This window comes from Emydura macquarii, unplaced genomic scaffold, assembly GCF_026122565.2.
Source record: "Emydura macquarii macquarii isolate MOO-44397 ecotype Brisbane River unplaced genomic scaffold, CSIRO-AGI_Emac_v2 contig_554, whole genome shotgun sequence".
NCBI lineage: Eukaryota > Metazoa > Chordata > Testudines > Chelidae > Emydura > Emydura macquarii.
In genome coordinates this window covers 7326259-7351466 of record NW_027130691.1, presented here as the reverse complement: position 1 = coordinate 7351466, position 25208 = coordinate 7326259, and the positions used below count along the sequence as shown (strand labels likewise).

Below are 25208 nucleotides of genomic sequence, written 5' to 3'. Positions count from 1 at the left end.
ATGCTGGTGCCCATCCAGAGCCATGCTGACTTCACTGGGGCTCTCCACAGGTGCAGGCATCCACCTGCAGGATCAAAGCCTGTTATTACAACTGCTCAGATCAAGGATCAGAGTGAATATTCAGCTCATTTAAAAATATTTTTTAAAATCTAGAGACGCTATAAAGGCCATGCATTTACTGGTGGCTAATGGCACTTGACTTTTTGCCTTCCCAGCGCACCTGCTTCACCAGCATTGAATTCAGTCCTTACACTGGAGTGCCATTGTGCTTGATCTGCAGAAGAGTGCTAATGGCATATTACAATGAAAAATCTTACCCTCTTAAGATCACTATTTCTTTAAAATAAATGCAGCTCTTCCAATGTCACAAGCTGTATTTGAGTTAGTTTTCACAGTTTCCTTAGAATTTAATGGACTATTGATTCCATAAAAAATGTCAGACTATTAAATAAAGAAAGATGAGTCATGGATTGTAAAACGACATGTTTTTTTCCAGTGGGTAACCCAGCTCAGTGCAGTTTATGTGCTTGTATTTAAATATAGAAAAAAAGCTCTTGAGTTTAGATAGCCAAGCAGGTGCCAGACATGCCTTTCAAGGTTATTTTTACTGTGTTTGATAGAGAGTCAGAAAAAAACCCAAAACTGTAAGAGAACACAAATACTCTCCTATCCTGACAAACAGGTCTCATCTCTGCAGCAGCTGTGTAGGGTGACAGGCACCTGAGAGAGATGCTGCCCTCCCTTCTCCAGTGCTGTTTTCCTGTGCCTGAGTCTGATTCTGTGCCATGGAAGTCACTGGGAACTTTGCCATTGACTTCAATGGGAAGAGGATCAGACCCTCTCTCTGGGCAAAGGCGGCAGGAACAGCAGTGCTATACAGAAGTCTTAACCCAGCTGTTTGAGCTTTGCTACCCTCCAAACTCAAAGAAATCACAGAATTTGATTCCCCACCCCAGGATCACTAGCCCTAATTCTGAGTGTTCCTGCTGTGTCTCCGTCTCTCACATAGCTCAGGTTTTATACCAGCAGCTGTCAAGGTTCTTAGGGAACTGGTTCAAGTTGTCAACTGTCACAGCCACCCGCAGAACTCCCATTGTCTCAGCATCATGGATATTACAGGAAAATCACAGAATCTATGACAAATGCAGTATTAGTAATAACCCACCCCCATGTACCAAGTATATTGAAAGGAAATATTCAGCAGCAAGATTCACGCATCTTCCTATGTATTGTAAAGCACGAAGGATTCTTTCTCCAAGAATCAGGCAGCACAGACAATACTGAAGAGGTTTATTCATGATACCGGGAAGTCTGATAAATCAGCTTCGACTTCATGGTGTTACAGTGGTCAATTATATATGCTTTCTTATCGATTACATAGTACGTTTTAAATTTTTTATCTATTCACTTACAAATACAGACATTGTCCCATCCGGAGAGAATGACAGCGATAATGTTCGTTACATACATGCAGAGACACTTTAATCACTCTACTTACATCAAGGATCCTAGGGCTACACTCGGGGCGGAGGTAGGGTGGAGGAAGAATTGGGGGAGGGGGGGTGTCCTTACAGATAGGTGGCAGGTGAGACAAATTCTAAAAGCAAATGTGCTGTTCTCATTGGAATTAGAATCACTAAGAGGACATCTGGCTTCCTGAGCCATCGGATGCTTACACTAGTCATTGTCCTTGAGGATCAGCTATGCTCGTTAGCTATTTAAATGAGTTTTGACCTACAACTTGTTAGCTGAAAACAACCTCAAACCTTACAGTATCATGTATGCACAATAACGTTTAGCCAGTACTCTGCATCTATATAGACTGGGGTCCTTTGGAGCAAGGACTGCATCTTCTCCTGTACTTTGAATGGGCTAAACACACTGTCAGTGCTCAAGCAATTAAAGGGAAACCTAGTGAAATACTTCTATTGGCCTTGTTCCGTGAGGCAGCTCTTTTTGCTTGAAGAATGGCCTGTAGCAATTCATCCTTAAGGTGTGCAGGAGGGAACCGCAGTAGGTGTGAGCCCCTGGTCTTTGGGAATTTGAGCAGAGGCCTTCAAGAAGCAGAGCAGGATTAATATGAAAGTTATGTGGCAGAAAACAGAATTCAGATTAAATACAGCTGAATCTTGGGCTCCCGCTGCAATATTAAAAATATCACTCCTACTCATGAGACCAAATTAATCCCTGGCATAACGCCAGTGATTGAACAGAACATATCCCTGGTGTAACGCCACTGATCCAAGGTCAGACCTTGAAGCTGGCCCAAGGCACGTCAGAAAAGGCACCCAGGTATACTGTTCAGCTTATAGAGCAGCAGAGATGCCATGAGATGAGGTCACATATCCTGCCATCTCAGGTAGGATCAGCATGGTGATGGGTACAACAACAGGAGATCCCAGCAAACAAGAATCACAAAAACCTCTCAAGTATGTGTCCTGAAGACACTCAGTTATTCTCCACTTCTCATCAGATCATGAATCAGACTTGGTTTGTGATTGTTTGGTTCCCCATTACTGAGGCCAGTTTCAGGGAAGAGACTATCTACGGTCTTAAAGCATTATTGTGTCAAGCAAACTCTTCCGCCTAGAGATGTGGCCTGAGTGGGCCCAGATCTGGAAGGTGCAGAGCTCAGCTCTCAGTCAAGTAAGGCAATGGGAGTTGAGGGCTGCCCCACACCTCAGAGGATCAGAACCTACAATCACCAGGGAGAAGGCGCCTGCATATCTGGATCTTTAATCTGACTTCAAGTGTGGTGTTAGAACATCAGGCAACTCCTACACTTGCCTGGGGACATCCTCCATGGTCTCATAAGCTTTGTCACACATCTTTAATTTCCATGATCCTTAACCGCTTTGATAAGAAACTCAGACAGGGCCTGACCCTGCTCCCAAGGAAGTCAATGGAGTTTTGCCATTTAATTCACTGGGAGTAGAATCAGGCCCTTAAGACTTCGTAATTTTCCTGACATGGGATAGGTCAAGACAGTTCATATTAAAATCCTCTTGCAAATGTAGGGGCAAGCATTATATTTAAAGTAAATATTTATATTGTGTGCCCTGTGCTCTGCTTAACAAAAGAGTCCCTGATCATAAACAGTCACGATTTTTTTTAAACTGATTGCATTGTTCCATGGGGTGGCAAGAAAGCATCGACCAGGCCGATCCAAAGGAAGTTGCTGACGGGATGGGCTTCAAAAACCCAGCTGGGTGTGCCCTTTGCAGATCTTGTAAATACATGATTTTGAATCATTCAGGGTTAATTATTTCACACTTCATGCACTGGTTGCACACGCAATGTTCTGAATGTTTAAGAAAACGTAGAGGAGTAAAATGATTGTGGAACAGAAACACCCCCACCCATCCACCCACCCAAAAAGTCAAGTGATCTGTGAATACATTTGAAATCTTCCATATTCACCAAGCATTAAAAGAGCAAAACAAGGGTGGGGTGGGGAAAAGGAGTCAATTGATCACCAGAATGAGACTTTGTTCCTTACATAGCACCTGCTAGCTGTGTCTCTCAAAGCACTTTGCAAACACTTCTTGAGTTAGATATGGGAGAAGCTTGCCAAGCCACACTCTTTTTAGAATGGCTGGTCCCTTTGTATTTGAAGGAGAGTTTTTAAGAGCAGGTGTTTTAGGCCCTGAGCTTGCAATTGGCTGGCATGCTATGAAGCGTTATACATAAATATGAACTACTGTGGACAAGATACCTACTTAAAGGCACTTGGTGCTAAACTATGCTGACTTTTGGGGAGCTTTGCTCAATGACTCATTTGTAAAGGGGCTTTTGCTCCTTGGGGGAAGTTAGTAGGGGTGCGCTATATTATTCCTGGTTTACAAGTGGGGAAAGGAACACCGAGGTTCAGTGATTTGCCAAAGATCATACAGGGAGTCAATGGCAGTGTGGGGAATAGGATCACAGCACTCTAGCTCCCCAGGCATGTGCTTCAACAGGAGAGTGTGGGTGTTGTGAAAAAGAAACAGTTTGTAATCCAGAAGCCCACTTCTCTTCCGCACAGGATACCAGTAACACCCCCGAAGTGAATGAGAGTCTCTGGTATCCTACAAAGCAGTAGAGGGCTGGTGGGGGGAGGGAGAATCAGGCCCCAGAAGTAGGGCTGGTGGGTTTAAGCAATTTATTGAGAAATAAAAGAAAATAAAACATAAGACAAACAAGCTCAACATGAACATCAGAGTCACTCCAGAAGCTTTATATATTTTGACAGGAAGAGTCTCCAAAACAACTTACCAGCTCCTCCTCTGTATTACTCCTCCCTCCAACACCCAGAGAGAGTTTACCCTGCCGCAGCTTTTGCATAGCTTAGGTAGTTTCCTGATGGCCTTTGCAGTGGCAGATGGGAACTGCTACTCTCCCTCTCTGCAATCATGGGCTTCTGCACCTCATTAGGAGCCTGCACCTGCTCCAAATTGCAAGCTCCAGAAAAACTGGCTGTTAAGGGTAGGCTCCCTGGAGGGGCGTGGAGTTACTCACTCTTTTGCCCATTTGTCTCGCCCTTGTCTGCTCTCGTTGCACTGCTAATCTCAGTGTTCTTCAGGGCAGGGCTCTTAAAGGGGCTCTACTCTGGCTTGGGGTCAGGGAGTTTGTGTCACCTGAGGTGGGGGTCTAACCCCATCCCCAATGACAATAGGAAAACCCTGTAAAGAATGAGTCAGCTCACAATACAGAGCAAAGAACTGGCCCTGCAAACCCCAGGTGGGTAAATCTGTTTACATAGCCCATTTCAGCTGGGAATTGCCATTCTGTGTTAAATGGGACATTGAATTTGGCCTCACAACCACCCCACTGGGGTAAGTAAATTATTATAATTTGTAGTCAAGAGAGGGGAAGACTAAGGAACAGAAAAGTTAAGTGCCTTGTTTAAGGTCCCGCAGCCAGTCAGTGGCAGGACTAGGTAAAAAACATTGGATCCTGAGTCCCAGATTCTTGCTTAAACTGTGAAACTACACTTAAGTCTGTGTATCTCAAGTGTCCCTGCTGATTGACAGTTAGCCACAGGCCACCGTTTCACTGGCACAGAATGATGTATCTCTATTGGATGCACTTAGAAGTTATCTTCCTTGATCTATTGAGACTATCAAACTACAGGTCTCTATAGAATGATGATTATTAGCTGTGAAGCAATTGTAATGAATTTATAACCTCACCAGTTTAAACACTTGGTTACATTAGCAGGACAATATGCTGTTGTTTTCTGGGTTGCTATCCTGCCCACAACTGTAGTCTTTGGATGCTCTATCTTCTCTCCATATTGCTGGTTAATGGGTGGGAGTTTCTGGTTTTGTGATTCTAATATTATCCTAATGATATATAGTGGCATGTGTATACAATCAGAATAGATCTTGCCAATGCAAAATGCTATCTCCCACTTCAAAGAGAGAACTTTCCTCCTCATCAAATAGCATTACCTAAAGGGTTCTCTAACTAGATTACAAGTTATTCATCCATGGGACCGGTATATAAATATCACTATTGGCTATATCATATAGAGGCTGTCTCGTGGCATTACATACAATTGCTTATACATATATCAGAAGAATGTTAATCACTTTCAGTGTTGTGATATGCCCTGTTAACTGCATAGACAGTTTTCTCATCATCCATGAATCCAGTATATTGGCTAAATAACTGTTCTTTCTTTATCCAAGGTATCTACCAACCACCTCTCCCCCTTTGCTGGCTGAATCAGACTACATTCAGTGCCTTTCTCAAGTGTTTCTAACCATTGTTATGATCATTCTTAGTTTATTTTCTTTGTTTTGCTTTCTTTAAAGCAGGAATGTCAGAGAGAGAAAGGCAAGTCATGAAGAAACTGAAGGAAGTGGTAGATAAACAAAGGGATGAGATCAGAGCCAAGGACCGGGAACTGGGACTTAAAAATGAGGATGTAGAGGCTGTAAGTGTTTGTTGATCTCCCCCCCCCCCCCCCTTTGAAGGAACAACACTGATGTTTCTGACAAATTTTAAGTTAATATAGTGCTTTGTGAAGGATGCCAGATTATTATCCCTGAAGAGTGAAGTCCTTTGTGTATCTGTAGAAGAGGTAAAAAGACTGTGAGCTCTTCAGGGCAGGCACCAAAACACTCTTTTGCATCTGGAAAGGACCTAGCATGTTGTGGACACAACTGGAAACCAAGAATGATAAGGGAGCAGATTTTTCACAGGCACAGAGAGGAATTGGGTGCCCAACTCCTATTTACTTTCAATGTGAACTGGGCACCCAATTCCCCGAAAGGCTTTAGAAAAGCTCCACTTAGGCAGTGCAAACTTTTTCACACAGCTCACATAGCCCAGCTATGCCCTTGGAGGCATCAGCTCTGGAGGGGAGACGGCTGCATGGCCCATTCAAGCCTTGCTTTTCTCTCCTGAGCCTGTCAACAAGGAAGCCCCCTGGGGTGCTATTTATGATGCAGGCACCTGCTCCCTAGAAACGTGGAGTGAAACCACCACGTCATTTCACATACACCACCAAACAACCAGAAAGTTGTGCGGGAGAGGATGGATGGGCCAGTGGCTAAGGCTCTGGACTGGGACACATGAAACCTGCTTTCAGTTCCTGACCCTGCCACAAACCTTGTGACCTTGAGTAAGTCACGTAATGGCTTTTTGCCCCAGTTCCCCATCTGTAAAATTGAAATGATATCCTTATTTCCCATCCTGTGTTTGTCCTGTCAATTGAGATAAGCTCTGCAGGGCAGGGACCTTCTCATGCTAAGTGTGTATACAGTGCCTGCAAAATGGGGCTCTGATGCTGGTGGGGGCCTTTCTGGAGACTACTATCAGACAAGTAATTAGGTGAAAGCTTGTGCTATTATGCAGGTGTAATTTGTAAAATGTTTTTTTTTTTAAAAAAAAAAAGAAAGAAAGAAAGCTAAAAATGGCTGAGAACTTAAAAACTGGACAGTAACAGACTGGGAAACCTAGTGATGGTTGGACCTGGTTATGCACTAAACAAAAAAAGCTCTCATGCTACAACCGTGTTTGTAGCTGTTTCCATCGCTTTACACTGAAGCCTAAAATGTCTGTTGAGTCAAAGTGACCATCCTGAAATCTTCTTACATGGATTGATGGTAATAATAATCAGATAGTAATAACCTTTGTCCGCTTCCAACTTGGATCAAGGCTTCACCCAATATCCCATGAGCCATCCAGTCCCTGAACCTTGCTTTGCTGAAATATATTCCAAAGAGAAATGTAGCGTTTAAAAAGATGGATGTGACTGGAGGACAATGTTCTGTGCTGCAGGAAAAATATCTCCATTTACTCTGAAAGCCAATTAAACAGCATGTGGAGACTGCAACTGTAGCGGATAATTAGATGGTTAAAAATGATTGTGAAATAAAGGAGATCTTTCAGGATAAATGCAACAGGAACATATTGCTAGTTCTTTAATACTTGTGATTTAATTTAGCATGGTTTAATGGAGGCATACTTATTGTGTCATTTTATGGCAGCTGCAACAACAACAGAACAGGCTAATGAAAATTAATCATGACCTTCGGCACAGAATCACGGTAGTTGAGGCTCAAGGGAAAGCACTGATTGAGCAGAAGGTGGAATTGGAAGCGTACTTGCAAACCAAGGAACAGGAGATGGGCACTTTGAGGGCAGAGGTTGGAAAGCTGAGAGAGAAGCTACCAGGGGAGCACAGCCAAAATGGAGAGGAAATAATGGTAAGAGGCTCTTTATTCTCCCTGGGCAAGTAACTCCCATCATCCTCTGGGACAATTGCATATCTATGGTGTATGGTGCCTTTGGATTTGAAGCATTGCTCCCCTCGGATTTCAGTGGGAATTCTGATCAGATGGCCTGATTCAGCTGTGAGACTGGACCCTGGTGTAAGGAGCTATTTGGTTTAAAGATCTGTATTGTTTAGTGACAGTAAGTTCTAGAGAACATTTTTGCACCAGTTTGAACAACAGTGCAGTATCTCTCAACATTAATACTGCCCTCCAAATGTGATGAACCTCCAACTATTCACATCCCTCCCAGCATGGTTGCAACAGTTCTCCTCCTGCTTCAGCATAGATACATTTAATAAAGGTGGAAGTCTAGCTAGAAAGAACCAAAGGTCCACCCCATGCGTTCCTGTAGATAATTACAAAGTGATGCAGTAATGCTGTTGTAAGTTATAGCATCTTTGGACTGTTACTGTGCTAAGAGACAGTGTCGTCTAGTGGATGGACCATGGGACTGGAAGCCAGGAATTCCTCAATTCTAATGGTCTGGCTGCATCTTTTTGATCAAGTCACTATTGCTACATCTACACTGCAAGTGAAGGTGTGACTGTAGTATGGGTAGGCATACATGAGCTAACTTTAATCTAGCTAGCACACGTAATAGTAGTAGTGAAGATGAGGTGGCATGGACTAGCAACCTAAATATGTATCCAAGCTCCCTGGTGGGCTTTTACTCAGGTGGCTAGACCATTCTGCCGCATCTACATTGCTATCTGTTGCTAGCTAGATTAAAGTTAGCACCCTTAACTCTTGGTCTCTGTGTTCCTATCTATAAAATAGGGGGTGATAATACTTACCCATCTTTAGTAAGGCACTTGAAGAACTGGGAAGGCCCTATAAAGTTTTATTATTCATGTGCATTTGAGGCATCCGGGCCGTGATAGGACCTGTGTTAGGATGTCTTATTTCTAGTTTTTAGAAATAAGACATCCTAACACAGGTCCTTCCACGGCCCGGATACTACAAGAAGTAGTAATACATTGCGTTTGTAACTTCATAGGGTAGCCAGCTGGGGAATACTGCAGTCCAGATGTAGCCAGGCCCATCTTCCTATAGATGTGGCAGGCATTCATTCAAATACGCTGTGTTGATGGCACTCTTCAGTGGTGGAATCATATGAAAATATTCCAATCTCATGCTGCCTCTTCTATTCATTTAGCAACCTGTCCAGCTGCTGTCATATGCATCACAGGAAATGTGACTTTCTGATTGCATGACAGATCACAGAATTCTTCAGATACAGTGACAAATAATTGATTGATGAGAGCAGTATTAAATACGCCTTGGGCAAGCCAAAATATCTCTAGTGTCAGCTGTTGGTTTATATTCAAGGCAGCCAGTATTTTGGTGGTGCTGTTTTAGTCTGTGCTTGTTTGTTTTTTTGTTTTTTTTTTTTCTCCCATCCTAAAATATTTAATGTTCCAAAGTGCAATGGCTGATGACAGGTTTTAATCTTCTCCAAGTATATATATTTGTAAATTCTAATGGGTCCCATAGGCGATGCTGGTATTGGTCCGTGGAATGTTGACTGCACTGGAGCAGTAGCAATCCCCATGTCCTGCAATGGGCGAGTCTGTTCATTTGACAATGATGCTGCTGTTCAGTGGAATTCAGCGTGCTAGAACATGAAATCCCCTCTCTCCTCCCCCTCCTTGCAGGATAGGTGGAATTTGTATGTGGGCCTGAAAGTACAACAGGAGAAGCTGGCTACTGACATTGAGATTTGAAACCTACGCATAGTCTCATCGAAATCAAATGGGAAGTTCCTTTGGCTTCATTAAGAGCGGGATGTTTGTCTGGGGTCCTTCGTTAAAATTTCTTTTTCCCATCCACTTCCCTTTTGTGTAGTGACTTGGATAGCATTTTCTCTACATCCCATGTCAGAAGTGCTGTGCCTATAATGCAATTTTGAGTGAAAGGTGCTATGGACATTAACTGATGGTCTGATTTTCTTTCCTGGCCTCTGGCTTTCACTTTATTTTATTGAGGGTTAGAGATTTCAGTTTCTTTGTGGCTCAGGCTTTTCTCTAATGGTTTTCTTTTCTGGCTCTCAATCCTCCCAAATTTTGTGGGAGGTGTTACAATCTGGGGGTTTGGGTCTCCCCATATCTAGTTCCTATAAATGACAGAGAGCTCTGTATAAAGCAGCATCAATTATGACTGCCCAGGCTTCCCTGATCCACCTTCATAGGCTCACAAGTTACTGTACTGAAAATCTGCAATAAAATCAGAGTGAGTAAAAAATCTCTCCTGTGTTAGTGTTTGTGGTGAGTAAGCAGAAGTGTTGTGTATATCATTATGGTTGAGTTGCAGTTTCCATTCTAAAGCTTTTTTTCCCTTCCCCCTCCCAAATTTCTTAAAATAATTCCCCTTTGGGAAGAAACTTTCCATTGGTTCAGCATTTTGTGAGGTGTGTGTGGGGAAGAGTGGAAGGAATATACTTTGAGCCTAATTTTCCTTTCATGTACTCTGGTATAAACCATGAGTAAGTCCACTGAAGTCAGCAGCATGGCCAGTCTAAAACTGGAGTAAGGAAGAGGAGAACTGGGCCCTGTACCTTTGTGCTTGCATAACTTAAACAGCTGACTCTCTAGAAACTCCAAACTTGGCTCATTTCACTGTCTTCACAGAGGAAGGAAAAGGAATCTGTGTCTGAAGAACATAAGCTTATTGACTTTAAAGGGAAACAGGAGAAACTGTGGTTAAAGCACAGGACTGGGAGTTAGTAGAATAGGAAATAGAATCTGTGGACATCTTGGTGACTTTAGATAAATCATTTAACCTGTCTCTAGACCAGTTATGAGAGCAGGAGAGGATCAGCAGGTGCAGAAGATCTGGCTTTCATATGTAAGGTAGATGACCATGTTTGTCACAAATGAGAAGCACGTTGTAACACAGCCCCTTGACTTGGTTGTAGCTTTATGGTAGATGGGCTCTCTGAGTACCCTGCATGGATGCATCACATCTTTCTTTGTAGGCTTGAACATAATGTATTGTTTCAATTTTCAGTATCCAATTGTTGCAGGCAGATGAATCTTGCAGTCCTAGCCATTATGGGGCCTATTACCCTACAAAAGTGTAGTAATTACAGTCACCACCACTGAAGTTGAGCGTAGAATATTTAATCTCTATCTGCATTAGAATAGAAACCCCAACAATACTGCTGTTTACCAGCAGTGACTGGGGAGAAATAAATATTTTTTGTCCTAAAAAAACTTGCATAATGAATATAAAACAACTTCAAACAAACCTATTGAATTTACAGTGCACATGGCCTGTGTTAGTCCTTGTTAACACACATCTTTAAAACTTAATTGCGTCATCTTGCTACGAATTTTTTGGGGAAGGGGTTTCTCACAATAAATTTAACAATGTGTAAGCTGTTTGGATTCTTGGTATACATCTTATACTGTGGGGGTCCCAATCTCAGTTGGGCTCTGTGTGCTACTGTAATATAAATAACACAGCACTTCCAGTAAGACATGTAAATTACTGGCCCAGAGATCCCTGCAAATTGCAAACCTGAGCGAGATCCCTGAAATGTACTATTTGGCTGCATTTTCTGTACCTGATACTTTCTATACCGGATCATTTCTGTTTTGGGTCCATTGTTATTCCCTGGGTCACGTCCTGCTTAACCTACTGTGTGGTGTTTGGCATCATCTCAGCAGATAACTGGCACGTGTCCTGTGCAGTGGAATAGCGTGCAGCTTTCCAGATACTAAGCTGGAGAAATAGGCTTCCCTGCAGCAAAATGTTTATAAACACATCAGAGCACTTGATGTACTTCACCCTTTGCTCTCATGGAGAGGTTACAGGCCTTGGGGAAACTCTCACCTGCCACTTGTGTTTATGTCTATGACTGAAAGTTAGGGGCTGAGCCAAGTGGCTTGAACCACACATAGAAATGGTCACTTCTGACAGATGCACAAGTTAACTCCCGGGAGACCACAGATCTAGAATAGAGGGGGAGAGAGAGAGTGTGTGTGTGTGTGTGTGTGTGTGTGGTGTACATGCACACACTATATGGAGGTAACCTCCACAAGATAAATGTATCATGCATCTTTGACTGCCTCATCTGCACTCTGCCCACTAATCCAGCCCTCCTGGGAATATCTCCTACACTCTAAATCTCTGAGCAGCTTGCTTCAGCTGTCATTTACAAATAACAGCTTATCAAGACAATTGTTTCCACCTTCGCTTTACTGCACAAAATTGGACTCTTCTAAATGTTCCCCCTCCCAGAGACTTGGGCCAGTCCTGTGCTGAGCTTTATACCAATGGGAAGGGGAGACGCCCCTCTTTACAATGCTTCTAGCCCTGGCAGAACCTAAGATACTGACTTGAAATTGTCACATTATTCTACACAGAAGAGTTATCACGGGTTTTAATAGTTTAATCTGAGCCCTGTAAGTGGGACTCATGGTCACAAAGCACCTGCACTTACAAAGGAAGAAGAATGCAAAATATAGTCCCAATTAAAAAAGAAAAATTGTAAAGCTCACTATCCCATTCCTAAAAGCAGTGTTTTTGTAATGTGGCATATAGAAAATAGAGGGATGGAGTGGGGAGGTATACATTTTATCAGTACTCATTTGGGAGGACCTGAATAACAACATAGTGCTTTGCCACTTGTTAATGGCGTTCTCGTTCCAAATTCATGCTGTTAAAATCTTTGTACTAGACACGCATGTACAAGATAGTGCTGTTCAGTTAGGAAGTTACTATCTCTTAGGGAAAATCTTCCTGACAACCAATGGGTCTGATACCATGAAGCATGATGATCATAAGTCTTTTTTTATATTCTATATAAAGTCCAGACTGTCCATGACATGATCTGAGGCATTCACTGTGACTTTTAAAAATTACATATGTATAATTTTATTCCTGTGAATGTCCCACTCATTTATTTCACTGTCCATTTGGAAGATGGACATTCTAGGGATTAATGAGATTTTTTTTTTCTGTCCTTTTTGTTGACACATCATTGCTCTAACAATTGACCATCTTCCCATTCTCTAAACTGATTGTGAATGTTCAGAATTAAAGCATGAATGAACAATGTTCAGGACTGGTTACAAACCCATAAAAGAGAAGGAAAGCCGTGATCCTATGCCATTGGTGCTAATGGGAGCAGGACTGAGCCCTTAAAGTGGCTATGGTATTGTTCAACTGACTGTCAAGACAAGACCTGAGCTACTACTACCAAAGTCTGCAAATATTTGCAGGCATTTTTAAATGAACTTGCATTGGCCCTATCCATGTTTTAAACTTCCCATTAACGTTTGTGCAATGGAGTGTTACTAGCACAGATGATCATGGAAAGCAAATTTGATCTTACATCATCAAATATTTGCAGAAACATGCAAAGCACCAAACTACAAAGTGACCTGGTGAGAGTAGAGCAATGGGAGATGCAGACAATGAAAGGAGAGTAATTCTGAATCAAGGTGAAGTCCCAGACACATGTGCAGAAAGTAAATAAACAATGACATGCAGTGGGGATGACAGATCAAGCAGCAACATCCATCCTATTAGAGCAAATGCACTTTAACCCTGTGTTAATGGAGTCCTGATGGAACTTTACCATAGAACCAAGTTCTCCATTTGCTGTAGGGTAGAGGTGGGCCTGGAAGGGAGGTGTACACAGGAGCACTTTTGTTTTAAGAAGTGGTCCATGGTAGCGATTTGAGGACCAATGTTCTAAAGAATTTTCCTATTGAGTGTCTAACCCCAGCTAAAATATTTGCTTCCCCTTTAAGGGGGCAAAGATGTTCCAGGATGCCACGGTCATGAGCATGGTATAAATACCTTAGTAGAATACTGCAGCCAGAGAGGGGAAAGAGAAAGCCGGGGAGAAGTAGGTAAAAAATAAGTGAGAATGGAAGTGAACAAGGGCATGTGAGGTTGTTTGAGATGTCCTGGCTCCCCAAGAAAAGTGACAGTGACTGTCAGTGTTTTACTAATGAATTGAATGAGCTTGGTACTAATAGTTTAAGGGATGACTTCATTGTTGTTAATTCAGCTGGGAGACCCAGCTTTGTAAACAAGACTCTGAAGCCTCGGCCCTGAGCCAGCAGCGTGAAAGTGTCTTCAGTCTCTGCAGAGAAAGGATACTTTCTTTTCCTCTCTGTAACTCATCAGTTTCATGGCAATGGCATCTCTTCTAATTACAGCCATTCCCCGTTCTCTCTGCCAGGGCAAAGGTTAGGCAGTAATTGCAGTGGCAAGCAGAAAACTGGAATAACTGCCTGCTCTGGAAGTAGCCCTGGTTGTTGGCTTCGGCTGAGTAAACTGAGCTGCTTTGGCTACATGCATGTCCATCTCTGCTGATTTAGATGAGACCTGGACAAGATTGCTTATCTAGGGAAGAGGCTGGGCTCTGAAATGATGCATGTGACCCAGATGGGTGCAATTGTATGGAAAGGCCTTTACATTATGATTTCCTCCGAACATTTCATGTTCCGTGGTATCCATCTTCTGATGCTAGGTTGCAATAAGAGAGAAACATCATTGAATAGTAAGGATCTGACAAGCAGAGATAGGGTATCATTCAAGCTGCTATTCCATCCTTGCAGAACATTAGATATAGTACTCTGCTGCAATAGTTTGCACTTCTACAAACATCCATTAACTAACCCTCCCCACAGCCTTGGGAGGTGGGTGAAGGTTACTTTGCAGATGGGTGAACTGAGGGCTGGAGATAGTCAGGTCTGTGCTTTCAAAAGTGGCTTGTGTTTGGATGACTCAGTACTTGGGTCCCCAAATTTAGCTGCGTTGGGCTTCTCTTCCTGTGAAGTGCTGAGCACTCCCAATTCCCAAGTGAAGCTTGAGACCTCGGAACCTGTGAAAAATCAGGATCTTAGGGTCTAAAATCAGGTACCTAAACTAGAGGCCACTATTGGAGAACTCCATTTGTGAGTCTTACAGAGTCACACAGTGAGTTAGAGCAAGAGGTGAGAATGGAATCCATGAGTCCTAACTTCCCATTCCCTGTCCAACTACTAGACCTCTTCCCTCCCTATGGAGAGAATGCTCACTCTCCATTAATATAACCATGACCGTGTGGAGACTTTGACCCTGATCCTGCAAACAAGTACAAATGTGCTTAACTTTAAATACATGAGAAATCCTATTGAACTCTATGGCACTACTCAGATGCATAAAATTAAGCAAGTGTTTATAGGATTGAGGACCTAGGTTGCATATTGCCTGGAGTGCTAGAAAATGGCATCCTCAATGATAGGAACATGTGTATAATAGTCCCATCACAGAGAATATCTGTTTTCAGTGGTACACACCTGCTGTTGACATCTCCCTCACTCTAATCAGTCTTCCTTTGTAGTGCCTTACAGAGGAAAAATTGCTACCACCTTGTTTTAAATGTGGTATAAATATATAATCTGTTCTCCCCATAGGCTTCATCACTAGAGGGAGAGCTCTAGAAGCCAGTAGTTTTCCTGAATTGTTATGTAAATGGCCTTTTTAATCAAATGTTTAATGCCAGTTAAAACCACATGATGTTTCCTGGGAACTACAGCTGGTTGGAAAATTGCATACATAAAACTTTCTGCAAAAATAGTTTGGGATTTAATTTTCCCACAGTCTCTAGTAGAGACTATGTTCCCTATTACTGTGTGTAGGACTGACATTGAGAAGCAGTGCAATTTAGTGGATGGAGAACAAGAGCGGAGCGAGGCATTCCTGAGTTCTAATCCTGACTCCTACATGGACTCACTCTGTGGCCATGAGCAAGTCACTTCCTTGTCTTGTACCTCAGTTTCCCTGTCAGTGAAATGGAGGTGATAATGCTGACCTGCTCTGCAGGGTTTTGGGGACTGATTCAATATCCAATCTGAAGATCTGCAGCAGGGCAGTACAGACATGCTCAATATTTATTTTTATTATATTAGCTCTACATGGGGTTGTATCTTACTTAGAGAAGCTTTCCCTGGGAAATGTGATCTCGAACTGCCTCTTTCCATTCAAAGTATTGAAAGGAACATCTCTATTTAGGTGGCTATGCTTTAAATATAAAATACCTATTTAGGAACCTCCATGCCACTGGAATCCCAGTTGACTCCAGTACTCCAGTGACACAGCTGGGAAACTCTTATTCTCTGGGTACCTCTCTTTGAAGTCCAGTTTGGGAGGGGGCAGCTTGCTTTCTTCCCTGATTTGTCTTCATCAGGCCCAGATATGTAAATCATCTGTCTGTCTCCGCCCATTCGCTGACACTGCTTCCATGTGCTGGCACCATGTCAGCTCTTGCAATACATATTGAGTTTCAAATGTACTTTCCTAGTCGGACTGTTCCAACACGTATTTTGCAGCTGAAAGTTTCTCAGACATTGCAGGGTTCTCAGTTGCATTGCAGAGCATCCTGATTCTGAACACACGCTTCCAACAGGCTTTTATTTTCTCCATATCTCTTACTCTGCTTTATGCAGCCACCTGATATCACTGAGTACAGCAGCAGTATCATGTATGGTGATTTTCTTCTTCTCTGTGCTGCAGTCTTTTGGGCCTCACGAACAGATCTGCGTAGGATCTCATTGATTTGGTAGGGCTCCACACAGGGGTGAGAAACCATCTGCATGATCAGGGTTCAAGTTCTGCAGATATTAAGATGCAAGAGACAGAACATCTGAAGGCTGCAGGAACAAAACTGGGGGAATCTCCTAACTTTGAATGAATCTTACATAGAACTATTATAAAAGAAGAATGGGAGTAACTGATCTTTTTTTAAAAAAATAAATAAATAAAAAGCGAACCCTTCTGTTACCCACAAGGAATACGGGGAGCTGTGGATACATTTGCAGGACTCCTCATTGTAGCCGATCAGGTTCACTGGGTGCTGAGGTGTTAATTGAGCAAGGACGTTAATGAAGTAGCAGATTGTTATATATTCAGGGAAACTTGCAACATCTTCCAAAGGAGCTTCTTTTTATGATTGGAAATGCACAAAACTAGCAGCACAGCAAGGGTCATTTATTGTAAAAGACCTAGGTTTGATTAACTCTTTTTAACAAAGTGTGTAAAGTACGCTTAAAGTGACTTATCAAAACCCAGGCCCTACATTTTCAAAAGTGACTAGTGTTTTGTTTTGTTTTTTTTGGGGGGGGGGGGTCCGGATTCTCAAAGTGCTGAAAACCTAGACCCTCAAAATCAGGCGCCTTTAAGGTGTCTCAGGTTGAACACCCAAAAACATTGATAACCCAAATCATTAGTCACTTCTGAAAATAGAGGCCTATCGGTCTATAGAGTAGAAAACAAAGACCCTCTGGGCAGGGGCAATAACTGCCGACTCCAAGATTTAGGGCCTTATCACTGTTGGCACCAACTCATGGCTCCTACCATCTGAGGAGGGAGGCTAAAGGGGGCTGACACCATCTTTCAGAGACCTAAAAAACCCAAAGTTAGCCCTGCATTGCTAGCTCCAGCTGTTTCCAGCACAGTAAGGAATACTGCACCCTGCTACCATTGAATTGTTTTTGTTGGAGCTTTCCATAGCATTCCTCTAACATTGTTGATGGCTCTTAAACAAAGGATCTGCTCCATATTAAGAGCAGGGATGGATCATTCAATTGCATCTCTAAAGAAAAGTTAAGCCTTTATCAAGTGCATAGTGAATTAATTAAAGCTTTTATTTCATCCTCCAGACAGAACCTAACAATGATGACTATCTCTCTGAATCGGAGAAGATGGCTCTGGATTTAAAAGATCCAAACCGTCCAAGATTTACTCTGCAGGAGCTACGGGATGTCTTACACGAGCGGAATGAACTGAAGTCTAAAGTGTTTTTGCTGCAGGAGGAGCTTTTATATTATAAGAGGTATGTTGGCTTTGTCACAGTTAGCACTGTTACTTCTGACTTTCTAAGCATAGCACGATGGAGGAGGCATGGAATAGAGCCATAGGTTGAGTATAAAAACCTGTGAGTGTCCACTTTAAATAGTCTCTAAGAAATTGCAACAGATTCTTGGCTTCCTGAAGACAAAGTAGACATGGCTCCAAGCTCTGGGTTCATGTTTGAAATTTCCCAAAGTTTTGGGACAAGTTTGGTTCAGGATCATCCCTAATTTTAAAATTCTCCAAAACCTGAGACCTATTAGTAGAAGAAATTTCAAACAAATGCATACTTTTAAAAGAGAGAGAAATTGTTAGAGAGCATTTAAAAAAAAAAAAAAGAGAGTGAGAGAAAAATCGACTACTTTTTTAAATCAGAAAATGGCCTTTTCACAAAGATGGAAAGATTTGCAAATTTGGGGGATTTTTTTCATTCGCCCTTTCCTCCTTTCTTTTTTTAGTAGCAAAATGGAGGGCCATTGTCTGGGGAAGGGGATTGAAAATCCCAACAAACAATCTTCTTTTAATTTTTTTTTTTCAAATGAGCAACAGATCATTCCTTTCCACACCTGTGGAACAAAAACTGGTTTGAAATTGCAACAAAAAACAAACACCCCTTTCCCCTCCCCCCAACTCTTTCAACCAACTCTAAAACAAAAACAACCCTAAACTTTCATGTAGGGACAGATGATTTATTTATACTCATTTAACATTCTCAACAAAGCTATATAGGGCCTAGATGCCCCTGGAGTTGGATGCAGAGCATTTCACCTCTAGGTCACTGGCTAAAATCTACCCCTCCGCACATGGCTAGTGCCAAAAACGTATTGCCATCTGATGCCTCTTCTGTGGCCCATGTGCAGCAAGGTGATGGTTGCAGTCCAGCACCCGGTGGACAAGTGCCAAAATGCTAAAACTATTGCCAGTAGCATGCCAGTGATTTCCAATCTCCTCATAGAGGCCAAGGACCGAATGAGCCATGAAGACAGGATAGCTTAGCCTGCCCTATAGGAGTTCTGTTTGGCCTGTCATGGAAGTGGGTATCAGTGGGGGAAGCCTGCCTTGCCACTGCCCATGCTGCACCTGTTCTTTGGCTAAACCAGGGACTCCTGAGCATACACATCAACTTTTTTTTTTTTTTTTTTAATTTTTAAAATCACATGGTCAGTTTTTCCTCTATTAAACTATGGGGTCCATTAAACTCACCCTGTCACTCTCCAGGGATTGCTATACACTGCACAGCAATATTCTATCCTGTTCTGAGTTTCAGAAAATATTGCAGTGCCTGGGTCACCTGGATGTTCAAGTTTTTAATGTATGCAGCATTGGTGTAGCCATGTCAGTCCCAGGATATTAGGGAGACCAAGTAGGTGAGGTATTATCTTTTACTGTTCCAACTGCTGTTGTGAGAGAGACCAGCTTTCAGGCTTACACAGAAGTCTGAAAAATTTTTATGGCACCCTCTGCATATGATTAATCCTCCTCACATGACAGATACAGAACTCATCTTCTAACATTGGCAACTTGAATTTGAAAGAGTTTCTTAAATGAAAAGAAATTCGGGGCCTTAATCCATAGCTGATGAAAAGATTGCTACCAACTTTAATGGGTTTGCATCAACCTTTAGTTCCTTTTAGTTTATAAAACTTGTTTAGATTCGAAAATTAAGAGCGTGGTCCAAACCCACTAAAGTCAGTGGGAATCTTTTTTTTTCTGGATCAGGCCCTGAATTTCTTTTAATTTTAAGAAATTCTTTCAAATTTCATTTTAAGTTTCTCCAAGATGATGAAAGAACTAGAATGTAACTGTATTTTTTCCCCTCTTCTTCTAAAAGTGAGGAAACAGAAGACGACACTAGATCCCCGCAATCTACATCCATAATTAATTCAAAAACCTCAACTCAGCCAGAATCTGGAATCAAACGACTGTAAGTAGCATTCTCTTTCAAGGTTCTTGAACCAGGCATGTTTCTTGGGGGTACCTGGATTGGGTTTTGTTCTATGTTTGTTTCCCCTTCCCCATCAATCTAACATTCATTTAGTGTCATTACATGTACTTTGGAAATAATCCTATAATAAACAGTATTATAAAAGCATGTTTTATAGGTTTTATGAAACAATACATAAAATAGCCCTAATTTAATTCTGGGTGAATTCCTATATGACCGGTTCCTTCACACATACGATAAGGAGAAGAATAAAGGTTCTGTGCACTTAATTTATGGGACAGATTGACACACTAGAGGAGCTCAGTTTAATGCTAATATTCCCTTCCTGAGTATTGTTCATAATATTCAGATTGAGTGGAAAGGCATATGTCTCTGTGGATTGAAACAGCATGTGAGCTAACATGCTGTTAACCACAAACTCTTGCTGTTATTAGGAGTCGTCTTGTTAGACTATTCAGGCTCTGAAGATGTTCATATCTGCATATGCAAGTGAACTGCTGGTATCTCATCAGGGTCTGTGGTCCTATTTCAAGCCTGATCCTGCATTCCTTGGGCACCCCAAATTGTAGCTGAGCCCAGTGCAAGATCTGGGTGCATGAGGAATGTAGAATTGGGCACTTTTTGTTGTTTATTAACTAAATGTAAATTGACACAAACACCTTAGGGCAGAGACAGCAGATTCAGTAAGATGCCTCCTCTAGGTCTTTCACCTGAGATCTGTAGAATGTGTTGATTATGACAGAAACAAAAACTGAGGTGCATAACAGCTGGATGTGAAGTTTGGTCGTCTTTCCTTCCCACTACTAAGTAGCCAGATTTATGGATTATTGCATCCTCTGAGAATCTGATTTGAGCTGTTAGGCTCAAGCCTTGCCTGGCTATTTCCCTGTATGCATCTCCCTGTATACAGAACACCTGCATAGGTCTAAGCACAAAGTTAACTCTTAGTTTATTCTATACCCTGTCAAAGGGGGTCTTATCTCTATTGTTTTTCTGACCTGTAACACTCCATGCCCCCTACAGAATGGCATAAGTAATAACACTGTGCAAAAAATGAATGGGAAATGTTCAGTTACCATTAGAGGACCAAATTATAAAATCACTTATTTGTCAGTTTATCTAATAATGTCTGCTCACTCCCTCTACCTGTTTATTCCAAATATTAGCTTTTTAACCCACTAAGAGGTTTTTGTATTTTATTAATAGTGTAACTATTTTAATACATAAACTATTTGGATATGCCACTTTATATTTAGTTGCAAAACTCTCCCATCCTGTCCCTATATGCATCTGGCCATCAGCTCTTACATAATAATAATACTGGCACTTATATAGTGCCTTCCATTGGATGAGCTTGGGACCTGATCCAAACTCCAGTAACTTTAATGGGAGTGTTTCTCTTGACTCCAGCAGGGATCTTTGCCTCATGCCATTAGTGCATAGGAATGTGTCAGATTTCAGACTGATTCCTTCAATGACCCTTTATTTTGTATTTTTTGACAATATACTTTGAGTTTGGCATTTGGATTAGTTTTCATCAGGGTTACGGTTCTGATGCTCTTTTCTTAAGTGTTAAGAGCTGGGCATATCATGGCCTGTTCCTCTACTAGTATTTAATCCTTCCCTTTATTTAGCTTGATTCCCCATTTGTGGGGAATGACCACATAACCACTGCAGTGGTGGTGACTGTAACTTCTGCATCGGGTTTCTTATCTTGTGCGAAAACAGAACAAAACTGTAAATTGGTGATATTTTGTTGCAATGCTAACTGGACGTTATTATTCGCTTTGGCTCTCTCTGGTTCTAACATACATAGGGAATCATGGCAGGAAGGCCAGTGTAGTATTGGAGTGGCTGTCTCCCTGGGTCCTTCCTCTGATTAGCTCATCGTTTATTTTTCTGGGGTGCTTGGGAACATATGTTGGGCACCTGGCTACTTAGTCAGGTTGAAACATCTAGACAACTATTCAGATCTCTCTTCTTTTATCAACTTGCCTTTTAATTTATAATCACTTGTATTTAAATATTAGTAAAAGTTTAAACTTTGGCTTGTTCCCTTCTTTCAAAAACTCCTTTCACATTTTAAGAAATTCCCATGCTGTCACCCTGAGTGTAGAGCTCCTCTGTCCTATTCTTGCTGGGATGTGGGAGTGTGCACCAAACCTGTCATTAGAGGGAACTGGCTTTCCTGTCAAATGGTACTCAAAACACCCTGGTTTCTCCTCTCCACCTTCCTTCCCCCTCCCCCACCAGTAGGGGTGTGTGTGTGTGGCAGGGAGGGAATGGGACCCTTTCTTTTATATCTCTTGTTAAATAGGGGAAATAGAATTCTCCCCCATCTTAAGTTAACTGGGACAACAATGGGATTTGAACTTTTTTTGCAGCCTACTTAGATAGGCCCCATCTCTCTTCGTTGTGTCTCTCTCATGGATCGAGGGCCTGTAGCTGTGGCATCAGCGGTACTCGTGGCTGCAGGACTTGTGAGGCACTGTCTCTACAGTGACAAGCTCAAAGGCACTCCCAGGGCTTTAGCAGTCCCCATGTAGGCCAAGTTTAGGCAGGTGCCATGGGGTACAAGTGATTGCTCGAAATGAAAGGAAACTGAATTGCAGGGAAAGAAAAAGGCCCTATTTCCATGTCGTCTCCTGGGGTTGCCACTTGACAGCCCACCCACTTGGGTAGCAGAAAGAGAGGTAACACAACCCCAACTGCTCAGCTGCTTCTTGGCCAGGTGAGAGTTAGAGGTATAGTTTCTGACAGCTCTCTTCTCTCCTGCTCCAGGCAGACTTTCAGCACCCTGAGACTATTGCCATTTAATTATGTAAATAGTAAATAAATCCCATTATCCCCATTTTACAGACAGGGAAGCGAAGGCAAAAAAGATGCAGCCAAAGCAATAGACCAAAATACCACAGCTTACTCTAGTGATGCTGCAGGGCTTGGAGACCGCTGTGGCAGCTTTAGCCAAGTTACTTAGGATCTGATCCTGCAAGGTGCCAAGTCCCTCCTGTGCTCCAGCCCCCATTGACTCCAGTAGAAGTTGTGGACACTCAGATCTGCTCAGCACCTTGTAAGATCAGGGCCCAAGTTACTTGTTTAAGACCACTGAGGGACTTCTGAACTATGGTATTCTATAGCAATCTCTCCAAATCTGCAGTGGCACTGGGATGAGATGTAGTGTTTTTATCTAGTAACCTAGTACTCCTTCGGAACAGAAGCAGAGCTGGGATTAGAACTCTGCTATCCTTAGTGCCCGCTCCTGTTTCCAGAGGGTCTCTCAACAAAGCATCACTAAGAAAATACAGAATTATTGCCATCCTCTCAGGAAAAGCTGTACGTCTGCCTCTTTAAAATGCCCCTCTTTCTGTTGACTGTAAGTACAGCATTAGAAGGAAATTGGGCCTATTCTCTGCCATCTGGGATTTGCTCATGACTGGTGAGTTACTGCATTTGCAAACAGCTAAGGGAAATAGAAGTTCTGAAATCTACATTTTTCTCCCCAGGTTACAGCTTGATTTTTAGATTCTCTACAAGTTTAAAGGGGCACTGATCTCCTGAGATCACCTTGATTTACTTGTAAGTTTGTCTCTACTCCTCTGACTGGCAGAATGTGATGAGAGAATATCTGTCATCAGCCAAAAGGAGATATTTGTGAGGAAAAAGCACTGGGATTAAAAATGCTGGTGCTATTTTGTTTGTATATTGTACAGCAAAGACTCTCTTCTTTAAGAGTACCACACTTGTTTGTTAAATTACTTCAGGCATTACCTCCTTCTTCTTGTCTGATGGCTGTAGCCCAGTCTGAGGTGTGCAGCTAACCCTGAGTAGGCTATGATGTGTAAAACTAGAAGTCCTAGATCTCATTAATGATATAACAATGTTTGTTTGAATCCAAGAATAGCAGCTACAGCAGCTGTGTTAGGAAGGGTGTCAAGCTGCATTAGGTCACAAGTGAAATGACTCTGGTGATCTCAACTTTATCCTTAACTGACATTAGTCCACAGCACAAAAATAAATTGGCCACAATTGAACGTAGCTGTGGAGGAGAATCCTTAGAACAGCAGAGGATGTTGCAGGTATGGACAAAGATGCATTGTGTGGGGCAGGTCATACAGAGCATCTAGCCGACATGCTCTCATGTTCAGATTTGTTTTTGAGAACCACAGTGTATCTCCCAAGTTGCATGAATTGTATGATGCGCAGTAAAAGGGCTAAACGCTTATAAAGAAACTGTCTCACGGCAAGTCAGCTAGAAGATTTTCTCCTAGCACAATTGTAAGGCTTTGAAACTAGTATTATAGCTGCTGGTGGTTGGCATTTCTGCATGTGTATTGATGCAGGACCTCTCAGAAGAGAGACATGGGTCCTTTTTAGTCAAGTAGAAGGCAATGGGATTTATTTCAAGTCTTCAGATGCTTTTTTTTAAACTGACAATATCAGTTTGTCACTTGCAATAAATACCCTTAACTGTAAAATGGATAATTTCTAACCCTATTTCCTATGTAAATATCCATGGAAAAGCAATAGCTACTGGTAGAGCACTGTTTGTATTTCTTAACATCCACCTTCATCTCACCATGACTTATGTGCCTGTTTGTTTTTTCCATTTACAAGTTTGTAAAAGACTGTACTCCGGTGCTCTGCATCACTAGAGATGATAATTTCTTGGTGAAGTGACACCAAAAGATGTGTGCTGCATCACTTTAGAAATCTGACGTCTCAGTTCTTAATGTTTAAAATGGCATAACAACCAGATTTTAATTACTTGATTCCGGGTTAGAGAAATTACCAGTGAGCAGCTCTCTTGGGTGATGCAGATACATTTCTCTCTCTAACTACTTCCATGTGTGATAATTCAAAGTAACCCTATGTATCTTGTTTGCCCGTCTTTTATGGAATGTCTTTTTATTACTCCAACCTTATCTCTTCTGTGCCTGTACTTTTCTGACCAGGATCTTTACAGCCATAATGCCCATGGTAGCAGCTGGATTGATTCCAGATGATCCCACATTGCAGCCAATAAGAAGACTTGTGTCCCTTGTAGGAATTTTTTTTAAATGTTTCGTACTGTGGTTTTCTTTTGCATGACCCTCATGTATTTATATAAGCTGCTGGTTGCATTCTCATTGGCTAACTGTGGGATCACAGAAACTCAAACTGCCAATCAGAATGATCAATCGGTACATATTCATTTCAGAATTGGAATGCTCAGTCTTGACTACCATTCCATCACTTTTGTCTTACTGTTACCTTACTAAACCAATTTGTACATTTACCCATTTAGAAATTAATTCAATAAGAGCATTTTAACCAATATCTGTTAATTTTGCTTACTAAGCTTGTTGTTTATGTATCATGTCAATACTTTTTTAAAAACTGTCATTTTATTGACCTACTACAAATTTATTCTACAGAATATAGCAGCTGATGTCTGTGTTTACTCCTAGTGTTTATTATAGGCTGTCATTTACATGTCTGAGTACACGTGAACTGTGGGTTTTGGTCTCCTGTTGTGTGCTCTGAACTATCTAGAGTATATGTACTTGTAATAAGTTCTATAACTATATTCTTGACTATGTCAAAAGAGGGCATTGGCTAATGCAAGCTCTTGTTGAATTTTGATTGATACTATGGTGGTCATGTTAAGT

At 41.9% G+C, this 25208-nt stretch overlaps 1 protein-coding gene across 8 annotated transcripts in view; it reads left to right on the top strand.

The window, feature by feature from the left end:
• The window catches only part of RILPL1 (Rab interacting lysosomal protein like 1), a 36365-nt gene that overhangs the window by 7313 nt on the left and 3844 nt on the right, over positions 1-25208 (top strand). The window contains exons 3-7 of one of the 8 annotated variants that reach the window (XM_067539676.1): positions 5799-5920; positions 7479-7697; positions 17426-17598; positions 19447-19539; positions 24513-24600. In XM_067539676.1, the coding sequence (XP_067395777.1) occupies positions 5799-5920; positions 7479-7697; positions 17426-17598; positions 19447-19539; positions 24513-24600 (695 nt within the window). Of the gene's footprint in view, positions 1-4552; positions 4720-5798; positions 5921-7478; positions 7698-9421; positions 10001-17425; positions 17599-19446; positions 19540-23063; positions 23198-24512; positions 24601-25208 lie in introns of those variants that run through there. The other 7 variants (XM_067539681.1, XM_067539677.1, XM_067539680.1 and 4 more) reach the window with 7 other exon arrangements.